Below are 18,105 nucleotides of genomic sequence, written 5' to 3'. Positions count from 1 at the left end.
TAATCCACCACCAACTTCCTGCTCAGTACTGACGCGCTGCTCTACTTCTTTTTTGGTTTATTAGTGCTGAAATCGACTTCTTTGGTGAAAAAGCCAACAGTCGCTCGGAAAAATGGCAAAGATTCAGCTGATAAAACGGACAGTGAAACTTTAAAAAAGACGATAAAATCCACTGCTGCCAAGCCTGGATCCAAGCTGAAAAGCAACACGGAATTATCTACAGACAAAGCCTCTTCGAAAGCTAAAGCCTCCACTGCTTCCAAGAAAACGGACAGCTGCAAAGGTGTGGAGAACGATTCTGATTGTAGGTCTGGGACGTCCGCTGACGCCCCAAATGAGACGTCCATTCCTGAGCCAGCCGACCTCCCTGCAGCGGACACTGAGCACCTGGTGAGCCGAACCGGCACAGACCCAGAGAAGCCGGAGTCGGCCCCTGAGCATCCCGGAGCTCAGGCAGAGGGTAGTGGACATGCGGAACCTGAGACGACTCCTCACCCCGTAGCTAGCAGTGACCCCAGAGCTGTTTCTGCCCAGGTCGAAGCCAGCAGAGACGCCGAAGGAGGCAAAGCGAAGCAGCCTCAAAGTGCCGTCGTCCATTCTCACGTCGGCGCAGGACAGGCCCGCAAAATCAGTTCGCCGAGTTCGCCCAGATGCGCCGACGGGCCCGTGGAAACCCCCGGCGGCACGGAAGGCGTCGACACCCCGTGGAGGACTCGTGGAGCGGCGTCCAGCAGCAGGTCAGCCCCGAGTCCGAGACCGGCAGCACGCACACCACCTCCTCGGACGACATCAAGCCGCGCTCGGAGGACTACGACGCCGGGGGCTCCCAGGACGACGACTGCTCCAACGACCGCGGCGTCTCCAAGTGCGGCACCATGCGCTGCCCTGACTTCCTGGGCCGCAGCAGCAGCGACACCAGCACCCCGGAAGAGCTGAAGATGTACGAGGCGGGGGCAGGGCTGAGGGTGGAGGTCCGCCTCCGGGGCAAAGAGGCAGAGACCACCAGCGAGGAGGAGGCGGCGAGGCAGCGGCCCCGGTCCTGGCTGCGACGGGACGAGGCTCCGGCGGGCGACGGGCGCTCAGCAGCTGAGGAGACCGAGAAGAACGTTCCCGAACCCCAGCTCTTCTCCTCGCAGGAGGAGGAGGAGGAGGAGGAAGACGAAGAGGAGACGGAAGACGAGAGGTCCGAAGTGGAGGTGATTCCGGGAGAAGCGCCGCCTCCGCCGCCAACCGATCCCTCGCCGCATTTCCAGGGCATCGTGAACCTGGCGTTCGACGACGGCGTGGACCAGGACAACGACCAGCCCGACTACCAGTCCACGTCCAACTTCCGCCGGTCGGTGCTGCTCTCCGTGGACGAGTGCGAGGAGCTGGGCTCAGAGGAGGGCGGCGTGCAGACCCCTCCGCAGCACCCAGACGACGCCTCGACTCCCTGCGAGGTTTTTGAGTGTGACTCCACCGCGTCCCGCGACCGGCCGAACCACGTCTCGCGCCGCCCCGGGGACGACACGCACGAGAATCACAAGACCGACGACGAGGATGACGACAAGTCTGTTTTCCTCACGGAGGTCCAGCAGCCCGTCGGCGAGGACAGCAATCACGTCCAGGTGGAGGAAGAGAAGTCCGACTGCACCCCGCCCGACCCTGAGACCAGAGACCTGCCCCCCCACGAGCGCCCGTGCCACCTGGACCTGAGACACACCGAGCTGTACGATGGAAAGACGAGCAAGAACCCCACGAAGGCGGATTCCCGTGTGGACGGGAATGAGCCCCAGCTGTCGGATCAGGCGCCTTCGCACGCTGCTCAGGAGCCAGCAGGTAACGTATAACCTGTCCCTGTTTACATGGGACTCTTAGTTCCTCTGTAAATCCCATTAAAACCTAGTTCTGCCCTAAAATGACCACCTAAACGCCTGAAAACTTCATCCAGAATTAACTTTGAATCTGAATAGACCAGCCGGTTTATTCTCCTTGTGGAGCCAAATGATATGTAAATGAGGCGACTTCGCTCTGCTCCGCCAGAGTGACGCAATGTTCCAAGATGGCGGCCCGCAGTCTGTAGTTCGACTCGTACAGAGACGATTTATTTCACGGCAGAAGAATTGGATATAATTAAACGAGCGGATAGACGGGCGCTGGACAATGTAGACATTTTCAAAGCTGTACCGTCAAAGTTAATCCAGAAAGAGAACAGAGCACTGTTTACTTCCTGGAGACGTCAGTACATCACAGCCAATCAGAATGCTGCACGGACCCCGGCGTCAGAGAGGGTTTAATCCTTCGTTTTTCCCATGAAAACACGACGCTCATGAAGTACTGAATACAGAATAAACCAATTCTGAATTAAAAACGCCATGTAGCCACACTCTGGAGTCTTCCTCGATCCCCAAACCCGTTTACCTCCCTGAACCCATCAGCAAAGGTTAGTTCCTGCAAGATCCCTCTTCCTTTACTCATTTTCCTCAATCTAACCGGTTTCCAACACATTCCTGACTCCACTTCTTTAAAAAAAGGATATTGCTGAACACACTAGTTTTATATGACTACATACAAACTGCAGTTCAAATTGAAATTGATCCATTCCATCACAGCGTACACCTGAACTTGGAACCTCGATATCCTTTTGAGCATGAAAATTGGTCTGTTTTTGATAAAGAATCCTGATTGTACATTTTGAATAAGGAGACTACCTTCCAGTCAGAGGCATTTCAGACAGCCTGTCTCGGCTTACACACACACACACACACACACACACACACACACACACACACAGAAGCAGGATAAAGTAGTGTGTGTGTGTGTCGCTCGACTATGCTTTGTCCAAAACAAGCTGCCTTGTCACGAGGCCTGTGACGAAGGTATTTCAATGCACTTTTGTGTACAAACAGATTTTTTTGATAATTTGCTTCTTTTCTTTTCTGCAGTGGAGGAGTCTGTGGCTGTTGGAAGCGATAGATTTGACAAAACCTGATTCAAACAAAAGATTGTTACCTATTGAAACCTTTCCTCTGCATCTCCTTTGTTTTCTCTTCCTTTGTATTTAGGAATGTACTTGAATTTGGTTTATTTTGTCTTTTTTTGATTTGCACTGCATGCATGCTGTTATTAAATACCTTGTCATTCCCTTAAAGCGATACTTCAACATTTTGGCAAATTGGCCCGTTTAGCGCAATTCATTAGTCATTTCGAACAGTATACTTACTTTTTTTGTGAGGGCGAGCTGTTGTTTATTCAGAGGTGAGTCGGGGAAGGTTTTCAGGACGGACACAATGGAAGTGGATGGTATTTTGGTTCCCCCTTGTCAAACTCATCAAATACACAATCCAACAACCCCAAAACACTTTGGTGGGCAAATTATAATCCGCACATTCACTACGCTGTGAAGTATTAATGCAAAATTACGAGATTGAGTTGTTGATGCGAAGATTGCTAAGACGGAACTACTTGTCTGGGCGTAGTGATTTCGAAAGAAAAAGTAGTTCCCAGTATTTGCTTCAGTGTCGTAACGCTACAATATTTTTTGTTGGTGTTCCACAGCGTAGTGAATGTGTGGATTATAATTTGCCCACCAAAGTGTTTTGGGGTTGTTGGATTGTGTATTTGATGAGTTTGACGAGGGGGAACCAAAATACCGTCCACTTCCATTGTGTCCGTCCCGAAAACCTTCCCCGACTCACTTCTGAATAAACAACAGCTCGCCCTCACAAAAAAAGTAAGTATGCTGTTCGAAATGACTAATGAATTGCGCTAAACGGGCCAATTTGCCAAAATGTTGAAGTATCGCTTTAAGCCACCTTTTTTTGTTTGTTTTTTTTGTTTGTTTTCATTGCTTCCTGTCATGCAGAGTAGACTTGTGTCTAGATAGTTGTCCATCCCTGAGAAAAGCAGTGTTTTTCTGTCAAAGACCTTTCGTTGACTAGTTTTCGTGTAGTGTCAGTAGCACCCACTGTGAAGTATGTTCTGTGTACAGAGCTGCTAAAATGGTTTTGCCATGTCTCTCTTTTTTAACTACACTGTAAACCTGAAAAGATACTATGAATAAAAGTATGGAATTAAAACGCTGCCTCATGCTTGAAGTAAAGTAAGTGTTCTTTAACTCATCAACTCATTCAGTTATTGTGACTTAAAAGTTTAAAAAATGAGGTATATTAACATTTAATTTGCTAATACTAAAAAAAAAATGCAGGAAGCCACATTTGGTTGCATCAGCATTCAGAGAAATATCATACTAAATGAATTAGATAAGACAAAATGGGGAAAAAAAATTTAAATTGCCCTCTGTGAATTTTTCGCTGCTGTTGTTTCAGAGCATCCTGACTGCTGCATGCTTTGATATCATAGCCCACTACACCCAACACGTTAGATGTCAGAAACATCTGGTAATGCTCGAAGAAGTTTCAGTATTTTAAATACAGAGTTCTGTAACTTTAATGTTGTGCTTCATTTATTTAGTTTGTATAATGCAAGTCAGTCATAATGTGAGTTTAATTCACTCAAGAACAATGAGTGACCGTGTTGCACAAGCCTTTGTTAAAAGTTTGCATTGATTAGTGAACATTCAGATTTACAGTGTACCATCCTCAGAAAAAGAAGTCGTGCTGCTCCATTACCGCAGGACTCTCCCTGTGTGAAGTTCACTGGTGCTGGCAATGCATGGCTGCTTTGTTTGAACATGTGGATAAAGAGATGCATTCCTAAACTTACCCATCTGTACGTTTCCTTCAAAGCAACTGCCCGCCCCTTGACGCACATACTGGAGGCGGTGGCTGCATTTTGGACCACTGATTGTAAAACTGAAAATGTCAAAAGCGACTAAAACGTGACCAGCCTCCTTCCGTGTTGTCCTCTCTGGACATCACTCTTTATCATGGGGGGGACAGTTGCATTAAGGGTAAATTTTCAGGTATCTGTGATTTATTTTTCTAAGTAGGAGTGGTTTTTGAAAGAAAAAAAAAAGTGGCGAAGTGATTCAGATTGTCATTTTGCAGTATTGTCAATTGTTTTTAGGGGACAATGGTTGTGACAGATTGGATCAAAGCTGCAAACATGACCGTCGACCGTCCAAAGCCCTCTCTCCCATTTACGAGATGGACGTGGGAGAAGCCTTCGAGTGCTGCTCAGACAGGGAGCGCCACGCCAAACGGCCAGAGGAGGAGCGACAGCGGCGGGACGACGTGGACCAGAGCAGCCGGTTCGCCGAGCGGGACTGGAGCCTGCTCCGGCAGCTCCTCTCGGACCACGAGTCCAACCTGGGCGTCATCAACCCCGTGCCGGAGGAGCTCAACTTGGCCCAGTACCTCATCAAGCAGACGCTGTCCCTGTCGCGCGATTGCCTGGACTCGCAGGCCTTCCTGTCCCCGGAGAAGGAGACCTTCAAGCGCTGGGCGGAGCTCATCTCGCCCATGGACGACTCGTCCACCAGCATCACTGTGACCAGCTTCTCTCCGGAGGACGCTGCGTCTCCACAGGGGGAGTGGACCATCGTGGAGCTGGAGACACACCACTGAGGACACTTTAACCACCTTCCGTTTCAACCCGTCTCATTATCCTTATTTATAATCTCACCTTGTCCCTCAATGTCGTGTCCCTCTTCCGGGACTCTACCAAAACTGTGGACTTGGCAGCAGTTGGTGTTCCTCGCCTCACTTTATGAGTCGCTTGTCGACACAAAGGAGCCGTTACGCATGATATTTTTGTATGTTTTACCGGTTCACTTGATGTTGCTGTGAAAGCTGCAGAAGATAAAAAAGATTCGGCAAAAACAAAACAAAAATCAGTCTCTGAATCTTTTTTTCCCCCCTCCTTTCCCAAGACAGTCCTCTGGTAATACGACTGAAGTTTCTAAAAGACGACGTTGGCCTTCTGGCTTCAATTTTCTGTCATATTGAAAATAAAGATTTGTGTTTCTGAAAAAAGGAAACAAACCTCTTCTTAGCTTTTCTTTTCACTGCCTGATGCAGAAGGAACAAGCATGTTTCTTCATGAACCCATGGTCACTGTTAGGATTAAGGGGAACTCATCACTTGTCAGGCTGGGTTGTTCAATATAGTTGTTTGTGATTAAAACTAATATTTGAATTGTGTTCTCTATTGTTGTAATGACATTAATTGGAACTAGGGCTATCAAAAGATTAATTTTCTTAATCACAGAATTTCCATGGTGTATAATTTTTTCTGATCGCCATGACTTCACAAGATTACAAGGTGGCATAGAACTGACAGAATGGCTGAAGTTAAATTAACTGTTGAATTTGCACCATTGCCACCTCCTGGAGGAACTGATTTCTGCCAGAGTGTGTCAGTCGGGAATCAAATGAACATAAAACATTTACTTTTTGGACTTAAATTGTTTAATAGTTTAAAGTACAAATGCTCTCAGTGTACTCACCATAAAGCTGAACAATTCATATTTGAAAAACACAGTGTGGTTTTTATTCTAAACACCATTTGTTAAAAATGAACTTTTGCAAAAAAAACAATCTTCAAATGTAAAGCGATTTACTGTTGAACACATTCACCCAAAAGCCATCACAGAGGGGCCAAAGATTCACCAGGGGTCGTGAAGCCCTCCTGATTTCAAAGCATTTTTTATTTTCATCTATGTTGCAATACTACTCAGAGTAAGAGTTTACATTAGAAGTGCATAATTTAGTATTGTCAGATCAGGTTTTATTTGTATAAACTATAACCAAAAAGTAACCACAGTGCTTTACAACAAAGCCATAAAACAGAACATAAAACACACATTTTGAAGGTGCCTCAGAGCTGCAGGTTATTTACAGCTTCCAGACGTGCATAAAATACAACCAACAAAACAAGAGCACCTAGAAAAACAAGACTGCCCCAGTCAGAGTTCAGCGCGTTCTAAAACAGTGGGGCTTCACCATCGATTGCAGGTGGGTCTGTCAAGAAAAAGGCTTGGAAACCACTGGTCTACTGGAGTAAGGATGCTCAAGTGCCGGGTTGTGACCGCAAAGTGGGTCCAAAGTGCTGCACTGTCTACAGTCTCACTATTAGCTCCCCCAACACTTCTTCCATGAGCAGAGCAGAGGAAGGAAAAGGGTTGTGAGCTGGCAACTCGCTGGGGGTCGCTTCCTCTGATTCACCACAAAGCATCGGCTCGCTGGAGTTCAGCACGCCACCGGGGCTTTATGGGCCGATACACAACACGCCACAAAGCAACAATGAAAAGACACAACGCAACAAAAAGCCACTATGACAAGTTGTCACAATACAACAACATAAAGTCACAACGGAAATGGAGAACAACTTTGGTTTCCGGGGGACGATATTTTCTGACGGACTACTTTGATTGCTGGAGAGTTAAATGAAATGTAATTGAAAGTTTGCTGCTTGATGATTCCACTAATGTGTTTTCAAAAATCAGCAATATTGGTCATCTTGCTGGACTAGTTAAAACATTAAATATCTGCACCGCTGTCACTCGTTTGGTTCCGTCAAAAAATATTGTCCCCCGCGCCGGAACCAAAAACCTGTCCTGCCGACCACTGCCAGGATAATTTCATGAAATGTAAGTAAATTTAATTTTGATTAATGTAATTTTAATATTTTATTGCCAGTATTACAGAAACAATGAAAGCAAAACATAGACGATGTAATACTAATAACTTCAAGAATTTCTTGAAGAAATGATCCCTCACTTTGCATTGTAAACAAGTCCATTAACTACAGTATTTTCACTGAACACAGACAATATTTATTAAGTTTCATCATTATACACCCCAATTATGAAGAAGGACAGTGCACTTCACCGCGGAAATAAAGCAAATACAACCAGATCTCAGGCACTTAAGCTAACGTAGAGGGCATTAAGATGACATACCTCTGCTGACCTAACATTAACAAAGCCTGTTCTCCACTTCCCGTTGTGGCTTCTTGTTGTTGTGTTGTAACTTTTCGTTGTTGTATTGTGTTTTCTCATTGTTGTGTTGTGACTTTTTGGTGCATTGAGGCTTTTTTTTGTGTTGTGACTCCTGGGCCACCATACTTGGAGCAAGGAGACGCACAGGCTGCACCAGAGTAGAACCTACTTTCAGTCGAAATATCCATGAGTCTTCGACAACACCAGGAGAGGGCGACAGATTTGTCATTTTTTGAAGGATATAGACCCAGCCACTAAATCAGAAACACTGCATGCTGCATCCTCCATCACCTGTGGGGTTGTTGTTGTTGTTGTTGTTGTTGTTGTTGTTGTTGTAGAAGGGGCTCAGTAAGTTGAACTGTCAGACTATGGCTGCTCTCTCAGTGAGACCACCTCCATGGAAAACGAACATTATCATCAGCTCCACCTTGCAGGTAAGAATGGGAGCGAGGATTGTATGAGTGGCTTGAATGGCGATCTTTTCAAATGATGTGTGACTTTAAGTGTTTGTTAATCCAGGAGCATGAAATTAGCGGTATGCTGACAGCTGGGCAGCAGCACAGACTGAGATTATCAGACAGCATCCAGCCTGGAGTCATCATTTTCCCTCAGTCAGGTCTGTCTGCGCTCCAAAACACGCTCCGCAGCTTCCCCACAGCTCCCTGATTCCATCCCACTACGACAGATGTGATCCTCCGGGCGCCCATACCAGGTCCATCAGAGAAGATGGCAAAATATGAACCAGAAACCCCAGCTGCTGCTGAGAACTGCTGAAATCCATGGATTTAGAAAAATATATACAGCTGAGCCACAGTTTGTGGAAATTAGAGGCATAAGGAAGGAGCAGTATTCTATGGAAAAGCAAATCCCCCAACAACAGATATTAACATCATCTACTTGTAGTGTTCTTATTAATGTAAACATCAGATTACTATTGCAGTAATCACCAACATTATCACATGTCTGCTTGATGTTGTGCAGTTCTGTTGCCAACATTTAAAGCATCAGTGGCCTATGTGGTGATAGTGAAGCCAATGTTCTGATGAAATGGTAAGAAAACAATCCCTCCCACCCATCATTCTTAATCATGCTGAGAAAGCTACATTTAACACCAGCAAATTAAAAAGACTTTAATTAGGATGACAAAAGTGTCCAGCTGGCAGAGTATTCCTAAACTTGTTCCCTGCATAAATTTGAGATGGTGTGTGTGTGTGTGCGTGTGTGTTCTTGTATTTCTATCCTTGTCGGGGCCAAATGTCCCCACAAGGATAGCAAAACGTGGAACGACGTGCCTTGTGGGGACCTTTTTCCGGTCCTAAGTAGGAGAAACAGTGTTTTCTTGACCATGTTGTTGTTACTGAAAAAAGTAAAAGTGCAAAAACATTTCTTTAGGGTTAGGCTTTGTTGTGGTGTGGGTTAGGGTTAGGGTAAGGGTCAGGGTTAGGGGCTAGACATGAATGGGAGTCAATGGACGGTCCCCACAAGGATAGAAATACAAGACTGTGCGTGTGTGTGTGTGTGTGTGTGTGTGTGTGTGTGTGTGCGTGCGTGCGTGCGTGCGTGTGTGTGTGCGTGTGTGTAGGTACGGCATTTCTGCTGGTTGAAGCTCCGGTCCTCCCAGACAGGGAATCTGAGCTCATTGGGTTGATTGAGAAGTTTGTGCAGATTCACCGTAACCACTTCGTTGTCCTCCGCACACCTGTCGATGGAAACGCAGGTCCAGACGCCCTGACGCTGATTCAGACCAGGTAACGTCTGCAGGAGCCCTGACCTTCAGCACTGGGTACAGTCGCTGCCTCTCTAAAATGTCTGAAGTGCATGCTGATGTGCATCAGCTTGTCTATAGGCTTCTGAATGAAGCAGAACAGGCCAGATTATCAATGAACGTGAGATTTAATGGAACTCTGCACCTTCCCTTTCAGATTCTTTGGCAGCAATTTGAAGGTCCTGCCGGTACAGAGCAACGCTGAAGTCGTCAGAGGAATTCTGAAGATAGCCAAGGTAGCAATACTGTCTCTTCACACACTTGTTTAAATTCCTGGACCAAGTTCGATGTGCCATGTTTTGACCACCGGCTTGTTTATTTGCAGGCCACCAGTAAACCATACGTGGACCTTCTGCAGAGACACATGTCCCTGGCCGTGGCTCACATTATTGAGACCAGTAATGTGTGGGAGGTGCACAGAGACGCCGTCTGAAGCTGCGGCTCGCCGTCCAGCTCCTTTTCACCCATTTCAGCGGTTTCTAGGTTCTAAAACATAAGCTATCGTTCTGATTTTGTCAAGATGTGCTTTATTTAAATGTGAAGTGGAAAAACACGGCCGCTCAGTTGAGTTTGGCCTTTTCTTCTGTGATCTCCTCGATGCGAATGACGAGACTCTCCATCAGGTCAAAGGTCACCAGTGCACACTGCAACACCTGAGAAGCAGGAGGGGGGTCAGCTTGATGTGTAGACACATCCGCAGGCTAAACCTGGCCTGGACTGGACTGTACCTGGTGCTGGACCTCTGGAGGCATGTTGGACACTTGCTCCTGCGTCACACTTAAGCTTTTCACTAATCTGCTGGATCGAGCCGCATCTCTGGATTCTGGTGGGAACCCGCAGACCTTATGTCAATAAACCATATCAAATGTGCGTCCGAGTGTTTCTCATACTTGCCAGCTGATGGATACCTTTGGCTTTTTGCTTGCGGTCCTCCCTCAGTGCCTTGAGTTCGGCAGAGTAGTAGGACCTGGACATGCTGATGCACACGCGCAGCATTATCAGGTATTGGTCTTTGACCCTGATCAGCTCGTCCCACACAGCCGTCTGTCAGTAGGAAGGGGAGGGTGTGAGTTTCGTACATCCATCCATAGGAAGCGCGATGCGAACGTACGCGTGGAATACTTCTGACTCACGTCTCGCCTCAGTTCTTTGTCCCTGATCAGCAGAAACCGTAGAAGATTCAAACTCTCCATGATCCTGGATAAACACAGACAGCATTTCTCAAAGCATTTCTGTGAAAACATTCAGACTTGAGAGTATATCTGATTGATAGCTAGCTCGCCAAGCATCAGTCCAGCCTCTGAAATTCAATCTCTTAATGAGCGTCTCAGACGGCATCGACTCCAGTGGCACAACAGTGATGTCCAGTGAGGATGGCGGCTCTTCATCAGGCCAGGAAGCCACTCACCTGTCCATGTTGCTGAGCAGATCTGTCTCTGGACCTTGAGGCAAACACAGAACCAGTCTGAGCAGAGAGAGGAGGTCAGTTCCCAGGAAGCAGTCTCCGGAGTGTTCCAGCTGGAAGAGAGTCTGGTCATGAGACCTGGATCACACCCAGAGTGTTTTCTTCAGCCGTTCTCATTCTCCACACTCCATTTACTCAGCGAAGTTTTAGAAACATTGTCCGTTTGCGCAGCAAAAACAACATGCAGTTTTCATGTCAGACCACTAGTGGGTGCTGTTGTTTTATTTATTTTTTAATGAAACTGAACATTACCAGTGGAGAACATCGAGAAGCAGACACTCTCACAGTGGAGAACACAGAGAACACACTCTAACATTAACAGTGGAGAACTCAGACATTCATATGGACAGAACACCATGTCGGATTGTTGTTAAGGTGACGAAAAACTCTAAAACTACCAAGTCCAGGAGTATCTGGACTGGAACCAGGACCAGAACCAGGAGAATGTGGACTGGGATTTATTGTCCGTCTACTGAGCAATGAAGTGTTTTTTTTTTCTTCTTCTCACCTTCATGGAACGTTCTACTTGGTTCCTGATGTTCTTCACAATGACACTTTCCAGCCCGACGTGTTTGCTGGTTTTCAACATGCACCTGCAAAAAAAAACAAAAAAAAAAAACCAAGGAATTTTTCATGTACTTGATTCACATAGAAAATTACAAAACTCCAGTAAAAAAACATTGGAATTACATAATTTTATTTTTTAAAATTCAACTAAATATATACTAGATATTTCTAATGAGCTTTAAAAAAAGAAAGCTTTCCATTTTTCCAGAATTTCTTACCTGAAAAATTTGTGTTTTGCTTCAGCATCTAATTTGTGGATGAACAGCTGGAAGACACGCAGTCCTGATGTTCTCTGGAAAAGCAGCAAACGCAGTGGAGATCAACTGGTGAAACCAGCAGATGAGTCTGGTGTCATCGATGAGGACTTACCAGGTGTTGCATGGGGCAGTCCGTGAGAAGAAGCCGCAGGTTCTGTGAATATTGCAGAATGACTCAGTGGCTAGCAGGTCAGGAAATGTTCCTGTCTGGTCACGCTAAAGGACTGTTTTCTTGGTGACATGGTCTTTCATTGTGATAGAGGTGTTGTTCTGCATTTAACCGGTGAAGCGGTTTACCTGTGGGACGCTGTAGAAGCTGCTCAGAGCCAGCAGACTCACTGGAAGACTGTGGTCCGGCACCTTCTCCAGACTCCTCTCAAGCAGTGCCTGAATAGACCAGGGTAAGCTCAGTCCCTCAGAGACACCCGCTCCGCCCTGCCGCTTCCACACTGACACCTCTGCATGTCCCTCCTTACCAGTCCTTTTTGCAGATGGGACTCCTTTTTGCTGTTCAGAAAAAAAAGCAATAAAAACAACGTAAGATGATTTACGAGCCGGTCATCTGACAGCGACGGCTGAAGGGACGTCATACCTGCTGGTCAGTTCATCGACGTGCTCCATGTTGCACTGCAGAACAAACACAGGACTGGAAGAGCGGGAAGAGGTCACGGTTAAGGGTCAGGTGTGTGTGTGTGTGTGTGTGTGTGTGTGTGTGTGTGTGTGTGTGTGTGTGTGTGTGTGTGTGTGTGTGTGTGTGAGGGTTCTCATCTGACCTGAACACAGCTGGGAAGCTCTCTATGGTGATGAGCTGGACGAACAGCAGGTAGGCCAGACTCGCCCTGGCCTGCCTGGACTGGCTGTGGTCCAGCAGCGAGTCTGTCCTGACCCTGCTGAAGAAGAGGAGGCCTGAACACGGCTCCCTGATGGCGGGCAGAGTGACCTGCAGGGCGCACACACACACACAGCTGGGTCTGAAACGGCTTCCAGTGTGTGAGGGGAAGGAGGCAGCAGGACAGAGATTTTACCATTATCTCCACCGCAAAGAGCCACAGAGGTGACTTCCTGCCCGGATGCAGCGTGGCCCCGAGCAGAGGCTCTCTCAGGCTCCTCATGCAGCTGATTCAGGATGAAGAGCTTAACAAGGTTTGGATTTCCCAACTCTGATCATTTCTACAGACACTTATTCACTCACAACTTCACAAGTTCCATCCTCAGTTCCTCGTCTTCGGCCGTGAGTCCACCCTTGCCGCCTCTCTCTTTGACCTGCTCTACGAAGGGCCTGACGAAGGCGGCCAAGGCGCCGCAGCAGCGGCAGAGGCCGTAGCCGTCCTCCTGCTCCTGCTGCAGGGTGTAGGGCACCGGCAGCCGGGACAGCTGCCTCTGCAGAGCCGCCAGCACCAGGCCCAGGCTGGCTGCACGCTCCTCCTGCAGCTGCTGCAGCACTGGGCCAGCACACACACACACACACACACACACACACACACACACACACACACACACACACACAAAGAAGGAGGAACAGCAGAGGGAGCCATGCACCAGCTTTATGAGTCCACTGCACTGGCTGAACAGACACATAGTTCCCGATTTTTTTTCTAAAAATAATTAATTGTAACTCTGACAACAGTTAATTGCAATTAATCATATCATTTGTGAACTTAAAAATCAACACACAAAATCATCAATTTAATGCCGGAAAATGTCTTTATCTGAATCTTTTCACTGAGGTGGAGCAGTTCCTCATCAGAAAACACTCATTAATGTGGGATTTGAACCATGCAGCTTGTTAAAGCTGAGTTGCTCAAGGGAAGGCCAGCCCCAGTTTCTCTCTGGGTGTTGAACAGTCCAGAATATCAACGGAGGAGAAACTATGACGTCTCAGTGACAGGAAAATTACTTTTCTCTCCTGTTTCCTCTCTTTGAGCCAATTTCTAACTCTAACCCAATTCTAATTCTGCAATTAATCTCAATTTTAGAAATTCCTCATTGACAGCTCTACAATGATTAATCAGGATTAAAGTGATTAGAACTGACTGCACTAGCTTTAAGTCAATAAATAAAGCAGTCTGCATTTTATTTTTGTTTCAATGTTTGTTGCTTGTTGAATAAATTATTTAACAGAAATTGTTAAATGATGAAAACTGCTGAAACGCCAGATGTAAATAATCTTCTGTAATTCCTGGCTGACTGGAAAGCAGCGACCGTCTGTCTGTAGCTGTGTTTGAACAGTGGAGGAGGTTACTGTCTCTTTTACCTGCCACACTGTTCACTGATCAGGAGGACTTCACTTTCAACCGTCCTGTAAGAATACTTCGCTTTGATTTTGTTTTTACATTGGACACTTATGGGATTTAATTTAATTTAATTTAATTTAATTTAATTTAATTTAATTTAATTTAATTTTATTTAATTTTATTTAATTTTATTTAATTTTATTTTATTTTATTGAACCAGTTGTGTGACAATAAATCTTGATGGTGTTTTCTTCCTTTTAGCTGTATCATGCAAACCACAAAACTAGATTTTAACTGAATCTGTTGACATTAAAACCATAGCGAGCTCTAGGGTTCATACTGATGTCTGTCCTCACTCCGTCGTTGACCCCAGGCTGACATTATTATTTTATGATTCACATGACAAGTCCAAGCCACAAATACTCTGAAATGAGAAGATTTCACTGAAAAGAACAGATTTTATCCTCGTCCGTCAGACTCGTGGTGTTTTGCTGTTCAGGCTCCAGCGTGGCCAGCCTGGAGACGGCAGAGTGTCTTTACCTGTCTGCAGGTGAGGCATCAGGGCTAAGACGGTCTCAGAAATGACTCCAGCGTGGACGCCTTCGATCAGCTGCAGAGAGCTGTGCAGCAGGTCGGGAGGCCTGCAGGTCTGCACACACACTGGTTCAGCTCTCCAGGAGGACACACACTCCGTCACACGGATAAACAGCCGTCATGCTGAACCCACCCTGGTCAGATGGAGGATGGCGGCCTGGCACCGATCCACACTCTTCTTCTCCTTTTTAGCCACTTCGTTGACGAGAGGCTCCAGGAGGAGGAAACCCATGGACTTCACAATGCCCTGATCAGGAGCAGAGACACACCCAGAGAGAAGGTTCTGCTGAAAGAACCCTCACGTTTTCTACAACAGACAAACAAATCATGAGGGAGCCTCCTGGTCCTCTCATTCTTCATGCATCAATACATCCTCTACTGTGTGGAGCTGCGGGAGATCAGCCGTTCTCTTCCTTTCTTCAGACATGTTTGCTTTTTAAAACACTCTACATTTTATATTTGACTCAGTCTTCGACTTCTCCATCACTGAAGCAGTAATCTTTCTCACGGTGAAATGCAGTTAACTGCCGGTGGTTTCCCACAGCCAACTGCAGCTCAACGTCAGGTTTTTCAAATATCAGCCGCGCTCTGATGGAGAACAAGATCACGGAAATGTATTTAACCTTTATTTAACCAGGAAGTTAAAAAATCCCCTGACACTGAAATCTCTATGATGAGGGCGACCTGCTGAGAGGTCCAGCAAGTTTAAAACCAGCCGGGGTTGAATTTAAAACGCTCAGGTTTAAGATGGTCAAGGTATCCAAACGTGACACAACTTCCGGTAGATTGAATCTCCACTGAGTGAAAGCGCTGCATTGTCTCTAAACAGTACAACAGGAGGATGTGACTTTGGTGAAGCGGTTTCGGGGCTGTCAGAAGATCCGGGTTTGGGCGCTGTGATCAAGTCCGTTCCTCAGCAGCATCCCTGAGTCGTGTTACCTCCGAGCAGCTCGCTGAAAAACCAGCTGTGTTCACAATCAATGGCTGCTGAGAGTGTTTGATGAGGAGGGATGCAGGCTTTAAGTGTGGGCTACACCTGGAGGACAGAGATGTGGGACGGACAAGGGCACTTAGAGGAGTGTGGTGTGAGCGAGAGTCCTCAGTGGAGCGAGAAATCCAGCTCCACGTCCGCCCGTCCTCCCTCCGCGGCTCGGGGTCAAGAGGCCGGCGGGCTTCTGGTTCATGACTGCATCTTAATGTGCAGCAGAGCCGGACTGACAGATGAACACCTTCCATCTGCCGACACCTCGCCTCTGCCAGCCGCCGCCGCCGCCACAGCAGGACACTTACCTGGTTTTTCTCATCCTGAAGAAAAGTCAGCAGGCGATCAGTGTCCCCTTCAGCCAGGCAGGCCGACCCCAGATTCCTGAAGTGCTGGTAGTCCTCAGACCGCAGGTCGTCTTCCGGGGTGTGGCGCTAAACACAGCAGGAAGCAGGGGGGAAGACACGGTGAAGACAGGATCCACCTGGACACGTCTCCTGGTGGATCCTCTCCACGCGGAAGCGCTCGGCTGGGAATTGAACCTGTAACAGTCTCACTGTGAGCCAAGAGCACCAACCACTGCTACAGCACCACGCTGGAGTGAAGTGCTCCAGTGAAAACCCGTCCCCATGCATCCAGGCAGAGGACAGGCCGTCTTAATTCTGTCTGCTCTGAGTGAGAAGACAACCAGCGGGCGCTTTCCCGTCATGTTCTTCAGACAATAAAGAAATCAGAAAAAGGCTTTTTCGAACCAGAGATGATTTCTGGATGTAATTAAACCGTTTTGAGCAGAACTGCTCAGCAGCTTTTCAGGCCGGTGCCAGAGAGTGGCGGACGTCCACAAGAAGTGACTTCTGTAAAGGACGGGAGAGTCTGAGGAGGTCTGGTCTCTATACTTTATGTCTTTACCGGTGCAGAGACGTTCACCGCTGGTTAAACCACAGCAGCTTTATTTTGCACCATCATGAGTCTGACTGCCTCAGCTACTCAAAGAATACAAAACCTTGTTGACTTACCCATCTCTGGATTAACTCTTTCACCTGAGTTTTATTCATCCTACAGATCCCCACACGTCTGACAGGCTGTCCAGTCCACCGGGGTTGTTTTGTTTCGTCTGCGGCTACACGCTCGGGCGCCGGCAGCACTACTACAATCAGGATATGGAGAGATTCAGCCTGCCAGGTAAACCTCTTAGCTCTCTTGTGCTTGCAGTGTAAGAGGATTAAGCCGCCGCGCTCCGACCTGCTCACAGAAAGGGTGGAAGCGTCTGGAAGGGTCTCAGTGAGTTAAACCCACGTTATCGTCCCGTATCGTGTTTCATCTGCACCGCTGTTCAGAGACGGCATGACGAAAGGCCTAACGGGCCGATTCTGTCTCCAGCATCTCAGAATATCTCACTTTAACTGGCCATTCTGGGGTAACAAGTCCGATTCATTGAGGTCTGGGAAAGAAGCCAAAAAACTACTAATAAACCAAAAATGAACCAAGAAAACCTTCTTCTGTCTCCATGCATCGATGGACTGGAGCTGCAGATCCAACCTCTGTCATCTATATGCTGAGGATGATATGCTCGGCATTTAATCGAATTAATAAGCTCACCGAATGAGTGACGGTGCAGGAGAAACCAAAGGGACGCACAAACAGCCAACATATGACATACACCACATTTTCACTGAAAATAACAGAAGCAACCAGAGCTGCTTCTGCATTAGTCTGCTAGGAGTGAAACTGTGGAACAAACTGTGTAAATTAAACAAATATCAGTCATGTCAGGTTAAAAGACATATGCTCTTGTAGGATAGAGTATGCAACAGTAACTGATGATTTATGTGTTTGTGGGCAATGTTACTCTGATGAAACTAGTGGGAGAATTTGTCATTTAATATAATACTGTTGACGTTTGAAGTTAAATTAAGAGAAACTATTAGTAACCATGAAAGGGGTGGGATTAAATGTGTTTTGCTTCTTCCTACTCTGTTTCATTCATGTAAATACAGATTAGCAATAGTTAATCAATACATCATCTTTTCTGCATTAATTTAATTTATTTACATTTTTGTTCTTTTTATTCGTGTTTTTTTACATTTTCAAAATAAATATCAAATCATACAAGAATAGTTTTCACCACAACAAACCCTGAGGCAGAAAAAAGTCTCAAATAGTCTCAACGTACAACACTAACACATTCACACACCAGTAGATGCGGCTGCCATGCAAGGCACTCGGTTCGTCCACTGAGTTCAGGGTTCAGTATCTTGCCCATGGACACTTCGACATGCAGACAGGAGGAGACAGGAATCGAACTCACAGCATGCCGATCGTGGGATGACGGCGCTCCCCACTGAATTATCAGAAAACGT

The 18,105-nt window shown here is 46.7% G+C and overlaps 3 protein-coding genes across 3 annotated transcripts in view; 2 read left to right on the top strand and 1 right to left on the bottom strand.

The window, feature by feature from the left end:
• btbd8 (BTB domain containing 8) overlaps window positions 1-5,813 on the top strand; it is a 39,436-nt gene extending 33,623 nt beyond the window's left edge. Inside the window, 3 exon segments of the mRNA XM_030083470.1 lie at window positions 65-703; window positions 706-1,818; window positions 5,008-5,813. Coding sequence (XP_029939330.1) covers window positions 65-703; window positions 706-1,818; window positions 5,008-5,507 — 2,252 coding nt within the window. The 3' untranslated portion in view covers window positions 5,508-5,813.
• A 2,436-nt stretch (window positions 5,814-8,249) lies between these two features.
• c23h1orf146 (chromosome 23 C1orf146 homolog) lies at window positions 8,250-10,079 on the top strand. The gene is made up of 5 exons (XM_030083615.1): window positions 8,250-8,315; window positions 8,401-8,497; window positions 9,464-9,629; window positions 9,804-9,882; window positions 9,972-10,079. The coding sequence occupies exons 1-5, from the start codon at window positions 8,250-8,252 to the stop codon at window positions 10,077-10,079; spliced, it is 516 nt and encodes a 171-aa protein (XP_029939475.1).
• Window positions 10,080-10,206: 127 nt separating this feature from the next.
• Window positions 10,207-16,800, bottom strand: LOC115381862 (glomulin-like). Its single transcript, XM_030083489.1, has 18 exons — window positions 16,762-16,800; window positions 16,054-16,179; window positions 14,897-15,010; window positions 14,710-14,818; window positions 13,128-13,377; window positions 12,961-13,051; window positions 12,709-12,875; window positions 12,528-12,581; window positions 12,412-12,442; window positions 12,233-12,322; window positions 12,048-12,089; window positions 11,897-11,970; window positions 11,620-11,704; window positions 11,055-11,164; window positions 10,780-10,843; window positions 10,555-10,690; window positions 10,375-10,469; window positions 10,207-10,299 (listed from the first exon to the last, which is right to left on the bottom strand). The coding sequence occupies exons 1-18, from the start codon at window positions 16,798-16,800 to the stop codon at window positions 10,207-10,209; spliced, it is 1,770 nt and encodes a 589-aa protein (XP_029939349.1).
• Between the last annotated feature and the right edge of the window lie 1,305 nt (window positions 16,801-18,105).

The sequence above is a fragment of the Salarias fasciatus genome, chromosome 23 (genome assembly GCF_902148845.1).
Source record: "Salarias fasciatus chromosome 23, fSalaFa1.1, whole genome shotgun sequence".
Lineage (NCBI taxonomy): Eukaryota > Metazoa > Chordata > Actinopteri > Blenniiformes > Blenniidae > Salarias > Salarias fasciatus.
The sequence above is the reverse complement of the archived record's forward strand: the minus strand, read 5'-3'. Positions and strand labels throughout refer to the sequence as shown.

Coding starts and splice junctions, on each gene's coding strand:
- c23h1orf146 (XM_030083615.1), top strand. CDS start 8,250: ATGGCTGCTCTCTCAGTGAGACCACCTCCATGGAAAACGAACATTATC. Junction 9,630..9,803: donor CTGACGCTGATTCAGACCAG/GTAACGTCTGCA, acceptor CTTCCCTTTCAG/ATTCTTTGGCAGCAATTTGA. Junction 9,883..9,971: donor GAATTCTGAAGATAGCCAAG/GTAGCAATACTG, acceptor GTTTATTTGCAG/GCCACCAGTAAACCATACGT.
- LOC115381862 (XM_030083489.1), bottom strand. CDS start 16,800: ATGAATAAAACTCAGGTGAAAGAGTTAATCCAGAGATGG. Junction 15,011..16,053: donor TTCAGGATGAGAAAAACCAG/GTAAGTGTCCTG, acceptor GCTCCTGATCAG/GGCATTGTGAAGTCCATGGG. Junction 14,819..14,896: donor CCATCCTCCATCTGACCAGG/GTGGGTTCAGCA, acceptor GTGTGTGTGCAG/ACCTGCAGGCCTCCCGACCT.